Below are 14,725 nucleotides of genomic sequence, written 5' to 3'. Positions count from 1 at the left end.
TTGGGACAATCCATTACTTTACCCACCTTCTATCCTCCCCCTCACCCTTCCAAGGAGGAAGAGAGACTGCATCGGTTGGACTCTAAGAGGGCTGTCAGCTTTTATTTGGATCGCACTAAAGATCTGAGGCTGGACGATCAGCTCTTCGTGGGCTATGTTGGAAAGATGAAAGGCAAGGCAGTGCACAAGAGGACTCTTTCCAGGTGGATTATCTTGTGCATCAAGATTTGCTACGCCCTGGCCAAGAAGGACCCTCCTGAAGGGAATCAGAGCTCATTCCACCAGAGCTAAATCTACTTCTTCTGCTTTGGATAGAGGTGTTCCTGTTCTTGATTTCAGTAAAGCAGCAACTTGGGCCTCCCTCCACACCTTTGCAAAACATTACTGCTTGGACTCCGAGGTTAGGAGGGATGGCCATTTTGCTCGCTCTGTTTTGCAGGATTTTTTGGTCTAGTCCGGTGGACACCCTCCTCCGGTAGAGGTACGGCTTTGGGAGTCTATTCAAAAGGTGAGGAATCCACAGGCAGAAGTATCCATCAGAAGAACAAGTTACTTACCTTCGCTAACGCTTTTTCTGGTGGATACAATATCTGCCTGTGGATTCCTCACGCTCCCACCTGCCTCCCCATTGTCCACTTGCTTCTACCAAAAAATTGTTTATTTTAATCATGTTTATATCTTAATAATGAGAAATGCTTTTCCTTTGCTATTTCTCTTTACTTTTATTGATTATGCATTTGTGATTTGGCATATTTGATATGCTACGTGTATATTTGAAAATGTGTCAGTCCGCCCGTTTGCCTCGGTGGCACGGAAAAAATGGTTGGAACTGATGTCAGCACGCCGACGAGGTCCTTTTGTGGCTCCGATGAAGTCATACGGTGCCGCGAGCGGAGCCTGTCCATTTCTACGTCCTCGTCAACGTGGGAGAGCTAGGAAAGAATTTTCCCGTAGAATGCTGTCGCAGGGGGTATTCAAAAGGTGAGGAATCCACAGGCAGATATTGTATCCACAAAAAAGCGTTACCAAAGGTAAGTAACTTGTTCTTCTGGCTCTGTAAAGGATGCCGTAAACAGCACTCTTTGCTATTGAAGTTGCATTTTCCCATTAGGGGAAAGGACTTAGGGCACCACTTTTTATTATTATTCTTATTGTTACCATCGCCCTGCAATTTTCCACTTGTAATTGTTGCTAACCGTGTATGCTTTTGGTGTGAGCAATGTCTTGACAGGTTCGCCTGCTTCAAAAGTAAGCATTATTTTTATATTTCTCTAAATGAAATGTACTTTATTTTGATTGCCGAGGCGGGCTCTTGTTTCTTTTGAGTTGATACCTCTTATCAATTTTCAAGTTACTACAGACTATGATGATTGTAGACGTGAAGGCAATTGATTTATCACAAATAACTGCACGTGTTAAGGTAGGAGCATATTGTGCATGCCATTTGCGTCCTGAAGTCTCGTTTAAGAGTAGTAGGCACCATTGAAGAAAAAAAATGATTGTCTCAAAGAGTAAGTACTTGTGAAACACTCTGGCTTGACTCGGATGTGAGCACAAATTATTACCGGATTGCAGATTTACTTTAGTGTACAACAGAAAAAAGAGAAACTGTCTTAAACTGCGTATTGTGTTTCTGTTTTGTTTTTTTGCCACAGGGATTAAGGAATCGGGGGCTACTCGAAGACCAGATTCTAATCCATTTTTGGCCCCCAGATCTGCAGCTGTGCCCCTAATCAACCCAGCATCCCTTACTGCAGGAGGATCTAGTCACCTTCTTATGAAACCAATTTCAGATTCATTACCCACCTTCACGCCTCTTCCAGTCTCAGCTGATGCCAGTGCTGGTTCTGTTCTTAAAGACCTCTTGAAGCAATAGACAAATCGACTTCAACTTTCAGGGGCATTGTAGCACTTTATCTATAATGAGAACTCTGTTCATTTGTATAATATGAACACAGCAAGGCCTTTTTGGAAAGCCACTAGGTTGTTAGAAAGTTGTACTGCGTTTTCCTGTAAATAATGTTATTAATGTACATGTTGGGTTGAAAGTGTGAAGGGAAGAAGCAAAGCCCTGTGTCAGAGGGTCTTCAGGGTCATCAGAACATCATCCCAGAAAATACGCAAACGCATGCACAGTGCTGGGATGGAAAAAAATCACAGCAAGCAATCTTAACCTTTGTAAGAAGGTTCTGATGCTAATTCATTGAAAACTGTCAGTTGAATGAGGCATATATGATAATCATTCAAGTGCAATACGCCTGATCAGCAAACGCCTTTCAGTGCACTCATCGAATCAAATGTGTTCTCAATAAATAATCTCTGCTTTTATGTGGTTGAAGGAGCAGAAAAGGTTTAAATTGTTTTTATAAGTTTGGAACACTGGAAAGCTTCCATTCAGCATTGTTGATCCTCTGCCTTAGTATGCGTGTTACTCCGATGGTAAATGTATATACCACTACTAAGTAGTGTTTTTCTAATTATTGCAGGAATGGAGATGGTGGGTGTGGTGTCAAATGTTTTCTTTCCTTTTTCTGCCATGACAAAGACAGTTTAAAAATATGACTCACTTATGCCAAAAACATTCTAATGTCTGCTACGCCCATTCTATGGTATCAAAATCAGGAGAGTCCCCTATAGGTACAGCGGGTGTGGGTGCATTCCAGAATTTCAGGCTATCCACATAAAATTCATACAATGAATTCGAATGGTATTCAAAATTCTAATCTGCGTCTATCCTGAAAATGTGAGTAGAAACCAACTTTCCTGGACCTACCTTAGACATCCCTGATGTTAACAGATTTAAGTATTTTACTGAAAAAGAAAGTACACACTTTTACATATATTATTGGCAGCAAATCCAAATGTGTCTTTTAGTGACTAATGTTTTGCTCCCAAGCAGATCTGTATGCTGGTTAAAAGCATATGTATAAACCACATAAGAAACTATTAGTTCTGCCAAATTTGTAAACATTGAAGCTGTTTAACACTAGCAGACCAAACTAGAACGGGCAGTATCTAAATGTTAGTATAGAAACCAGCATATGTTACTCATGGGCGATAAACTGTATAGAGTTATATTTTGATGTGTTAATACTGTATAATGCTACAGAATGTGTATTTTTTACAAAATCTCGATTAATGACAAGCATGTACATTTGTTCCCTTTGCCATCCTCAGTTCAAACAGTGTTTAAAGGGTGAATTATAGTTCTATATTAGAACTGCCTGCCTGTACTCTTAATCCCTGTTGACAGATGTATTAGCAGAAACGATTTTGTTTAGTTTAATTAAGTTTAATTGTATTAAGTGGACTATATGGCCAATAAGATTTAAAAGGTGAAAATTGACACTATTTTATTTATTCCTTTACAAATTGCAGTGCTGGTCGCGGAGTTTTTCGTCTGTCACGCCTTCACAATATAATGACTCCCATTCGTTATGAGATATCTGCTTCCAGTGAAGCTTCATTTTATAAATATTATTGCAACACTATATATATTATCAATACTTAATGGACTGAAAATTTGAAGTTTGCACAAATCAAGTAAATTTTAAGGTATGGTTATGTTACAAAAACAATTAAAACTAATATAATGAGAAATAGCGCATCTAAATGTTTTTTCCAGTGTGTTTCACAGTGTTGAATATTCAAAAATCAAATGTTATTATTCCTTGCTTAGTATTATTTGAAGGAAACTACGAATTATAGCGGATGTGTTATCTGCATATTCTTCATATCTGAATTATCCCATGAAGAAATGCCTACAGCTCCAGTAATACCTTGGCATTTATTTCAGGACCAAGTTGTGTCCCTTTTTTAACAACGCAACCGGGCATATGTATATTGTTATACATTCTCCCACTGATCCATTTTCCATGATTACTTATCAAGATAACAAATATTGTCAGTTTTGACAGACTTTTTACAAGTATCGTAACCCGAACTTGTTTTTTATCTACGGAGTTTGATTTCAACGTGTGCAAAACACTACACAACATCAGGCGCTAAGATATTTGTGATCTTGCTGTCTGATGGACATTCACGCCTGCTTCATATTAGCCTTATTTCCACAGAAACCATATCTGTACCTGTAATGGCAGCAGCGTATTTGTGTTCCAGGGTGAGGGGGGTGGGCAGCATCGTTTGTTTTGAAGGAGCTAGTCTTCCGCCTTCGGAGTTACAGAGAAATGGATTCATGAAGAACCGTGCTGTGGGAACTGGAAAAGGTCAATATATTTTTTTAGGTAAGCACAGGTGCTCAGAACAGCAGATAAGTGAAAACAAGCTGCAGTCAATCACATGCCCCTCTCTGATTCCTAGGATCAGGAACTATGAAGCCGCTGGCGTAACCATCTTAGTCTACTTGTGGCCCACGCTGTTCATCTAAACTCTTCTTAATAAGAGTTAACATGGCAAGGAGTATTCCTGGCTACTCATTTTCCCTCTCACAGAGAGGTGTTGGCCTTCTACTCTCTGAAGTAGTAGGAGACTGTCCCAGATTCAATGTCTGTTATTTATATAGGGACATGCACTGTAGCAGTGTGCTGCACCAGTGAGCATTAAAGGGCTTTACAGAACTTGAACTCAGTATCTTACAGACAAAACCAAGGATTGTAATATTGGTGATATGAAGATGTGCTTTGTAGCTTTAACATATTACACCCTGGTCCTCCTTCCCATGAGTTATTTCCTAACCACCCCTGAGTGCACTTGTGAAGGAAAACTTAGGTGCTAATTACTGCACAGAATGGTTCTCTAAAGGTTGTTTTTTTTAAATTCTGTTTATTACATTTTAAACAGGAAATTACAGAAGTCATATAGCCAAGCCAGGATTAAGCTTACTTTATTAGCACATTATACAGAACCATCTGATATCCTTCGTCTACATAATACGGTACCACATCATTAAATCATGTGCGAATTTCTATTGGCTATCCTGATACATTCTAAGAAAATGTAGGAAAAAAAAGGAAAAGCCAGAATGCAGAAGATAAAGAGAAAGGGACAACAGGCACTAACCGAACAGTTGCCGGAATCTATGGGATCTATTTAAGGGGAGTTACTCCACACAGTCCCAGCCTAATCTGTAGCACCTTCAGCCGATTCACCAAGGCGTACTTAGGCCCAAAATGGTTCCCAGCTGTCCCTGGGGCGGGAGGTGGCTGGCATCAGATCCCAATAAGTTGCCACCTGGTCCTATGAATACGAGGCGTCCCTCAGCCAGTCAGTCCTCCAGCCGCAGGCACGGTTTGCGACCCCAGCACATCGCCACCCTGATCTTACCCAGAAGCAGTAACAGTGCAACTAACTTGTGAAACTCTGGCGGGACTTCCTTGACATATCCCAACAAAGGCGGCAAGTGGTGTGCGATCTAATCGTAGCCCCGTCATCTCATCTATAGCACCCATAATAGTTTCTCAGTATCTCTGAACTGCTGGGCAGTCCCATGCTAAATGTAAAAAGTTTGAAAAGGGGTTTGAGCATCTAGCGCAACGCACCTCATACAGGAGCCCCCTTCTGCATAACCACTCCGAAGATTGGTAAAGCATATGCAATAACTTAAAATGAATTAGCCGCAGCCTGTAGTTAGGCGAGAGCGCTCCTGACTGCGCACAACAGAAGATCCAGTGTCTTCAGAGATGGGCACGCCCAGTAAAATCTCCCATTCTGAACGGGCAGTGGGGCTCGAATGGAGGCAGTGCGCTGCATATCAAAATATAGTCTGGTTATCAATTTTCGTGGGGAAAGAATCCCCAGAAGTCCATCAAGTGCAGGCAATGTGGGGGGGTGCGGCAGGGAACTAAGCATAAATGACTAGCATGGCAGCCTTAAGCTGATAATAGGTGAATTGGTCAAGCCAATTCATCGTGTTCCCTCAAATAATAGCTGTGGAAAATTAAATACCCCCACAAGGAACAAGGCCCCCATCGTAGTAGGCTGGAGCTGTCTAAGTCTATCACCCACACCTGCCTCTTGGGTAAAGGGAAAGCTTGGTGGTCTAATCTGAGGCACTGAGGGGGCGAACATCACCTCCAATCTAGCCCAGCTGCGGAGTTCATGCCATGCCCAAATTGTACACCCAATCGTGTCCACCTCCACCTGTGAGCGAGACGGCGGCCTGTACAACAGCATAGAGTGGCTGCGGCACCACAAGATCTTGCTCTGGTGACGTGTGTGCCATAAACTATGTAGGGGACAACTAATAAAAAACAAATGACACCTGCACAAAGTAATAGTATAAATCCATATCAGGTGCGCCTAAGCCCCCCTGCTCAAATGGCAAGGTAAGGGTCTCCCAGGGGATCCTGGGCTGCTTTCCAGCCCATGCCACTGTCACTCGTCTCGCTCGCCTAAAAGTGCTAGTGAGCGGTAAGGGGAGGTTAATGAACAGGTGGATAAATTTAGGCAAGATAATCATTTTAGCAAAAACCATCCGCCCAGCCATAGAAAGAGGAAGACGAGCACATGCAGCCTCTTGACCCTCTAGCCAGTCCCTCACATACCCATAGTTAGCTGTCCATAGGACGTCTGTTTCTCTGATCAGCCATATTCCCAAATATTTAATTGGCTCTTTTGCCCAGCGAAGGGGTAAGTTTGAGTGAATTCCTCTGTGAGATCCCGCTGAATCGTATGAATTCTCTGATCAGAGGGTCCAAACTCTTAGTAGGGTGTTTTTTTTTTTTTTATCAGATTTTATTGACTGAACACACATGGTATGCAAAGCTCTGCCATCCAGAGAGTCTACTGCCTTCATCTATGAACCAACATTAGCGTCAACATTGTTCAATTGAAAACAAAGTAACCCCCCATTAGGAGATAGCAGAAACAAGAGGATATACACCCACCCCCCACCCCCTTAAGAGCCCCACCCCCCACACCTCGCGAAGCTGCGTGCCCCACTAGAACATTGTACCAAAACAGAGCACTAGCCATGTGTACCAAAGTCCAACTGTGGCATCTCGTAGTCCAACATATCAGAGAGTCCGGAGGGTGGCCTCCTCATGCGGTGGGTCCAAGTCCAAACCTCGATAGTCCGCCCACCTCTTCCAGATTTTGTAGTGCTTTCGAGGACATCCCCTGGCCATAAATACAGGCTGCTCCAGACCCGTACAAAAGTCCAGCCGATTCCTCCAGGCGGCAAGTGAGGGGGCCTGGGGCGCCTTCCACGCCCTAGCGATATCGCGCTTTGCCAGTGTAAGTCCTAGTAACAATAAATGTCGTTTATAACGGTTGCCCCCTATCCAAGCCATGACATGCAATAAAGCTAATTTAGGGTTCCTCTAGATCTCCCAGCCCAGAACCTCCGCCAAGCAGCGATGTACCCCATCCCAGAACCTTCGCAGTGCTGAGCATTCCCAGACCGTGTGCAGCAGGGTACCCACCTCCGATCCACATCGGAGACACTCGGGGGACGCAACCATACCCGCCCTCCACAAACGCTGCCGGGTATAGTATGTACGATGTAAGTACCGGAACTGAATCAGGCGCAGGCGAGCAGAGATTGCCGCCCCCCTGGGACTTTCCAGGGCCTCAACCCAGTCTTCCTCATTCAAATCACCCACATCCTGCTCCCAAGCAGTCTTAAGGCCGAGCAGGTCCGAGGAGCAGTGACGCACCAGCGTCTGGTATATGCGCGACAATTTCTTATCCGGTAATTCTCCCATAAATATTTTGGCTTCCAGGGGACTAAACTCAGGGAGCTGCTCCAGGCCCCTCAGGTAGGGCGTTAATGCGTGGCGAAACTGGAGATACCTGAAGAACTGGGTACGGGGCATCCCGAATTCCTCCTGAAGGTTTGTGAAAGATTTGAGATCACACCCTGACAGAACGTCTCCAAGGGTAAAGATGCCTATCGCGTCCCATCCCTGGAAGCCCGTCAGCGCATTCAGCCGGGGCAGCCGACCATTGCGCCAAAGGGGGGTCTCCTGAGTAAGCACATTCCACCACCCCATCCTACGCAGTGCTTGCCTCCACACATAAAAGACCACCTGAGTGGCCGCAGGAAGAGATCTCCGAAGTGGTGCAGAATACAGCAGTGTGAGCCCATCAGTCTCCTCTCCACAGCATAGGCCGGGTCTCCCCTATCCCCATACCACCAGTCATTCAGCACCAACAGTTGCGTCGCCTGGTAGTAGGCGAGTACATCCGACGTGGTCAAAACCCCCGTATATGTTTACAAGAAGCATGTCCGGAGGGCCACCCGCGCGACGCCCCAATCCCACAGGAACACACTCAATGCCGAATTAAGCTGTCTGAACCAGCAAGGCGAAATCGCCTGCGGGTGGTTCTGAAGTTGGTACACCAGGCGTGGCAGCGCCACCATCTTAAAAATGGCAGATCTGCCTGATATGGACAGCGGCATCCTTGTCCATATCTTTAAGCTTTCACGTGTGCGATCCCAAACCAGGGTATGGTTGCGTTCGCGGGATACCGCAGCGTCCTCGGCTAGGTAGACCCCGAGATATTTCACCCCGTCCGTCGCCAGCTGGAGGCCCGTCGCCCACTTTCCGCCGACCGCCCAACAGCCAAAGCGTGGACTTGCCAGGATTCATGTATAGGCCGGAAGTTTCGCCAAAAATTTGTAGTATACGCAGTAGTCACGGTCCAGAACGGTCCAGGTCAGTAAGGAAAAATAAAACATCATTTGCGTATAACGCAATTTTGTCCGTGAGGTCTGTAGACCACCGGAATCCTTTGAGTTGGGCGTCGATACGCACCCATGCAGCGAGGGGCTCCATGGCGAGCGCGAAGAGGTACGGGGAGAGGGGACAGCCCTGCTGCGTCCCCCGCTGAACCGGGAACGACCGGGACACCGCCCCTCCGACGCGCACTGAAGCCGTAAGGCCGGTGTACAGTAATCGGACATACATCAGGAAGCGTGGGCCAAGGTTAAGGCGACGCAACAGGGCAAACAAATATGTCCAGCTCAGGGAATCAAAGGCCCTGTCCATGTCCGCCAGGAACAGCGCCGCCGGCTCCCCAAGGCACCCCCAGGTAGATATCGCGACCTTGGCCCATCTAATATTGTGCCGAGTCGCCCTCTGTGGCATGAAGCCCCCCTGATCCGGGTGGACCAGGTCCGTAATATACGGTTTAAGCCTGGTGGCCAAGGCCTTCGCAAGGATCTTTGCCTCCGTGTTCAGTAGGGAGATGGGGCGGTAGGACGCGTGACTCTCCGGGGGTCGCCCGGGCTTCAAAAAAACCACCACCTCAGCATGACGCCAGTCCGGTGGGAGCGCCCCACCCTCACACGCCTCCTACACCACTGGCCGGAGATGTGGGCCCAGCTGGACCAGGAACCGGCGGAAACATTTGCTCGGAAACTCATTGGGGCCCGGCGCCTTACCCGGACTCAACTCACCCAATGCCGCGCCCAGCTCCTCGTCTGAAAGGGGCCGGTCTAATAGTTCCCGCACCTCGTCTGAGACGGCTCTCGGGGGGGAGATCATCAATGAAACGCTGAACAACCTCGGCCTCCAGGCACTCCCGGGGCGCGTACTGCTCCTCGTAGTACCCGGCAAAGCTCTCTGCTATAGCAACAGGTTAGAGTATAGGTTCCCCATCGGGGGTCACAATCCGGGGCAGCTGCTGAGCATGCAGGAGGCCCTGACATAGGCGGTGTAACATCTTGCATGACTTGTCGCCCCACTGGTAGATCCGACTACGGGTGGCCAGCCAGGCCTGTCTCGCCTCATCCACAAGAACTGTGGCATATTGCTGGTGTGCCAGTACTAGTTGTCTTCTGGCGGGACCACCATCCTCCTCCCGACCCCTGCGCTCCAAAGCCGCCAGCTCCGCCTCGCGCCGCACCAGGTCATCCCGTTTCTCCCGCCGGGCCGCCGCGCACCAGGACGTCGACTTCATGGCTTCCCAGAGGACAGTTGGGGAGTCCACAGAGCCCATATTAGTGGCCAGGTACTGGTCTATTTCAATAGTCATATGCGCCCTGTACTCATCTCGCGTCAAATGCCAGGCCGACATTCGCCACCGGAACGGCTGCCTAGACGTGCCTACAGTAAGTGTGATGGTCACCGGCGAATGGTCAGAGAGCGCCCGCGGCAGAATCTCCGCCGATAGGACCTTATGGGCCAGCGCCCGTGGGAGGAAAATGTAGTCCAACCTGGAGAAGGACTCACGCGCCGCAGAGAAGTATGTGTAGTCCCTACGCGCCCCATGTTTATACCTCCAGGTGACTACCCAGTCAAGCCCTGAGACCAATGCATGCAGCCTGGCGGTGGATCCCTCCCCCCCGGATCGTGGGTCGCCGCGGCACTTCGCCACCTATCACAGCTCCTGTCCAACACATCGTTCCAGTCCCCCCCTACAATGGATAGGGCATCAGGCATGGCACCCCAAAGGGACAAGAGCCTCTCAACCAAGGACCACTGTAGTGGCGGTGGGGCGTATACACTACCAAGAGTCACTCTATCACCACCAATTTCAACCTGCACAAAGAGGTATCTATCCTGGGTATCCGTCCAGATGTGTTTGTGTTCATAAGGCACTCTACGGTGTATAAGGACCGCAACCCCCCTGGAGCCCCTCGTAAAGCCAGCATGATAAGCATGCGTGAAGCCTGAGCGCTGGAGACACAGCGCCTTCGTGCCTAGCAGGTGGGTTTCCTGCAACAACAGTATATCTACTCCCACTCTTTTGACGTACTGAAATATCGCTCCACGTTTCACCTTGTCCAGCATCCCCCTTACATTCCAACTCAAAACTCGTAGCGAGCCAGGGCCTAACCGCCCTCCCTCCCCAAAAGCGGACATGTGAGCAGTACAGCATATACAGAACGAACGTCTCCAAAACACAGCTGGTGTGGTACATCGCCATTAATGAGCTGCAAGGCATGCGCAAACACTCCCCCCCAACCCCCGAACCCCCCTCCCCGTACCTCCCAAACATGGAAGCACCTGTCGCGGTCGGATCGAAGCCTGGTCACCAACGGGAGAACCAGAACCACATCCTCCAATGGATCCCCTCGTGCCAGCCCACAGGAACTAGGCTGTCACTCCCACCCACCCATACTAACCGGGTTGGGCTCCCAGCCTAAGACAACAGTGCACCTGAGCATCCGCACCCACCATATGTAATGAGTCGTGTTCATGTCCCACAGTAATCAAGACACATCAATTTGCTGATCCTGTGCGGGCCCCTCCTGGCGGACGGCTGAGCCAGAGCGCGAGCCCCTGTACGAGCGTGATCCCCTGCGGCGCCGGCGCTGGCTTCTGAGGCCCTCCCAGGCAACTCCACTTGAGGATGAGTCCGATTCTCCGCCCCTGGCCACGTTGACCCGAACTTTCACCGTTTCGTCCGTCCACTGGAAGACCTCCTCCTGAGTGTCAAAGAACAATGTGCGGGACTTGTAGACCACTCGCAACCGTGCCGGGTAGAGCTGCGCATACTGGAGCTGGAGGCCCCGGAGGCGGGCCTTGGCCGCAATAAACGACTGACGCTGTTGCTGCACCAGCTTAGTGTAGTCTGGAAAGATCAGGATATTAGCATTGTCGTATGTGAGCGTGCCCTTGGCCCTCGCTTGCCGCAGGATGGTATCACGATCGGAGTAATTCAGAAACTTGGCAATGATCGGCCGCGCTCCCACCAGGGGTTTCTGCACCAGCGCCCGATGGGCCCCCTCCACTACAAAGCATTGAGATAAAGTGGCCGCTGGTATCCAGCCCTCCAACCACTGGGCCAGGAAGCGCTCCACTTTGTCCCCCTCACAGCCCTCCGGAAAGCCAATGAAGCGGAGGTTGTTCCGCCGGGCGCGCCCTTCCGCATCCTCGACCCTCATGGCCAGGCCCTTCTGTATCTTTTCCATGGCTGCGACTTTCTTCTTTAGGATTGAGACATCATCCTCTACCTCTGAGATGCGAGTCTCCGCCCCCGTGATGCGCTCTACTCCATTCCGCAGGTCTTGGTGGAGAAGGGTGACGTCGGCCCCAACCACTCCTATTTTGGCATCTAGCCTGTCCCTCGATTGCGTGAATGCTGCCAGCAGTGCCGCGTTGTCGGGCGCCGGCGCCTGAGAGCCCCCCCGGGCCCGCCGCCTCCGTGAATTTGTCCATCGGCCCCTGCTTGCCCTGGCCCCCTCCAGCTCCACCTCGCGTCATGGCCCCACGAAGAGCGAACCAGACCGTGGAATCCCCTTATGCAGGCGCCCGTCCTATCTCACTGTCCAGGGCTGGTCGTGTATGCCGACTGTATTGCCCAGCAGTCGTCTAGCAAGCAGCACCGGCTTATGGGCCCGCGCACACAGCTACAGAGGCCCACTGTCCGTCCCACAAATTCGGTGTGTCGCACCCCTGGGGCCCGCAATCGACCATACCCAGGCAGCCCCAAGGAGCCTCACGCATAAGTCCACCAGTGGTTCAGGATGCCACTGGAACCCCCCACTGGGGCCCGACCTGGTCCCCGAAGCACCCGGTCACTGCAGCCCCGACTCACCACAGCCGCGACGGTCCCACCAGCCGCCTCCGCTGGACCTTTGTTGCACGTGACAGGGCCGGCGCACTCTGCACTCTCATGTAGGTCTCCCCGCGGCACAGCTCCGCCGATGGCACTCGTTTCCTGCAGATCTGGTCGGGTCCGAGGCACTCCCCAGCGGCACGAAGGGCCCTCTGCTGATGAATAGTGCCGCCCGGCCGCGTTCTCTCGCAGGCCCACTCTGGAGCGGGAAGGCCTCTAAAATTTCAGCAGCAGCTCCCACTGGTCACCTCAGGGCTCGGCCCCCGCATCCTCAGGCAGTGCGCCGCTGCTGCTGGCGGCGGCTCTCCAGCAAGGGGGCACAGAGCAAAGGCCATGCAGTCCCCACAATGAGACGTGAGCCGCGCCCCGCCCCCAGCCGCCGCCGCCGAAATTGAGTTCCCGGCGTCGTAGGCCTCGTCGGACCCTGCGGGCCTCACCACTTCGCCAGATCACCGCAGGTCCCCCAGAGCCACCACGGGGCTGCAACCGCCGCCGATCGCAGCCCCGAGCTACAGCAACAGCCCGGTCTTGTTGGGTGCTCTTAAGACTGCCCAGGGCCAGGATATTCTCTCAGGATATGTGTAGGCTGGTCGGAGCTCGCGCTCTACACGATCGCCATGATCGCCGGTCAAGCCACGCCCGCCCTTAGTAGGGTGTTTAACAAATAACATGACATTGTCTGCGTACCTCAAGACCAGCACCACCCGGGGGGTGAACGCCAGGCCCTGACGTGCATGATGCTGTCCGAGACGCTCTGCAAGGGGCTCTGTAGCAATAGCAAAAAGTGTAGGAGATAACAGACTCCCATGCTGCACGCCCTGAGAAACCGAAAACTATGGCGTGACAACTGCATTAATCCAAAGACGCACCGAAGGGCTCAATTAAGAAAACTAACCCGCTGAAGCGAGCCAACAGGCAAACAGGTATGTCCGTTCGAGTGAATGAAATTCCTTAGTTAGAGCCCAAAAAATTGCTGCTGCTGCGAGCAATGCTTCAGTTGCCTGAAGGACAGTAAAAAAGGGCACAAATTAAGTGCAGCGACTCACTCAGGAACATATCTCGATTGATCAGGGCAAGCAGCGGAAGAAGCTGTGAAGAATCAATTTGGCCAAAATGTATTATCCACATTAATCATGGATTAGGGACCTGTCTGACTTGCAATGCTGCGGATCCGTATCGGGTTTTAGGATAGCGACGACAAGAGCCTCTTAAGTGTTGGAGGCAATACTCCTTTCTCCAAGGATTCACTAAACATATTCATCAACTGTGGTGCCAAAATTGATGCATGCTCTTTGGAAAATGTGTCTGTTAAGCCATCCAAGCTTGGCGCCTTGTCACCCGGTAGAGCGCTAATGACCTGAACAACCTCTTCCGTGAAGGGTTCACCTACAAAACGGCGATGCCCAGCCTCAATCCACAGTAGTTGAATCGAGTAAAAAAATGCAGTATGATGGGGGCGGTGGCTGCTCCTCCATGTGGGTTGTCTGATACAAAGAGGAGTAGAAGGACAGCATTTCCTCCTGCACATCTACCTGGCCGATGATCAATTCCTCCCTATTATTAAGCAATTCAGCAAAGTAATCATTGGCCCAGGGTTTACCCAATAAGCCATCCAGAGTCTTCCCAGTCTGGTCACCCTCACTGTACCATCTAGCCTGCGCCTCCCATCCCAAATAGTGTATTTTGCGCACTGCAGCTTCCTCAAACTTGTCAATTGTACTGCTTATATTGTTCAACAGCTCTGCCCGCCAAGTAGCATAGTATTCACACTTTGAGTGCTTGTATCTCCTTTTCGAGGCAGAGTAAATCCCGCCGAAGCTCCCGGAGGATGCCTGCCTGCTTAGCGATACATTCACCGCTTTACACGCCTCACAAACTATGGAGGGGGACTTCACTGACCCCTCATTGTGATTAACCAAGGTCAATGGAAGCCCTTGCTTGGGGACTCCTATTGCCCTCAGTTTGATCCTTTCCTGTCGATGTACTTGCTCCCAACCAGGTAACTTTACATTAACCTAAAATAGATGACGTATTTCTAAAGAATGGGTTCAAAGGAGAATACTTATGGAACGAATTGCAGTATTGGCTGGCCACCCAACTGCAGTTAGACTAGGGGTTCTTACATTGAGTTTGGCAGACTCCATCAAAACATGACTGGATATCACCATGCACTTATAATACAGCGGGCGGTACATCCGCCACATTTTTAGTAGTGTCTCCTGCCTATACATAAGGCCCTAAGTACCCACTCGCCTTC

General features: G+C 50.0%; 1 protein-coding gene across 1 annotated transcript in view; it reads left to right on the top strand.

Annotated features, from left to right (window-relative positions):
* The window catches only part of TRIP11 (thyroid hormone receptor interactor 11), a 441,702-nt gene extending 438,102 nt beyond the window's left edge, over nt 1–3,600 (top strand). The window contains exon 21 of the mRNA XM_078660069.1: nt 1,656–3,600. Within this exon, the coding sequence (XP_078516195.1) occupies nt 1,656–1,876 (221 nt within the window). The 3' untranslated portion in view covers nt 1,877–3,600. The remainder of the gene's footprint in view (nt 1–1,655) is intronic.
* Nucleotides 3,601–14,725: the final 11,125 nt, after the last annotated feature.

This window comes from Lissotriton helveticus, chromosome 9, assembly GCF_964261635.1.
Source record: "Lissotriton helveticus chromosome 9, aLisHel1.1, whole genome shotgun sequence".
Taxonomy (NCBI): Eukaryota; Metazoa; Chordata; class Amphibia; order Caudata; family Salamandridae; genus Lissotriton; species Lissotriton helveticus.
This window is presented reverse-complemented; position numbering and strand designations above follow the sequence as displayed.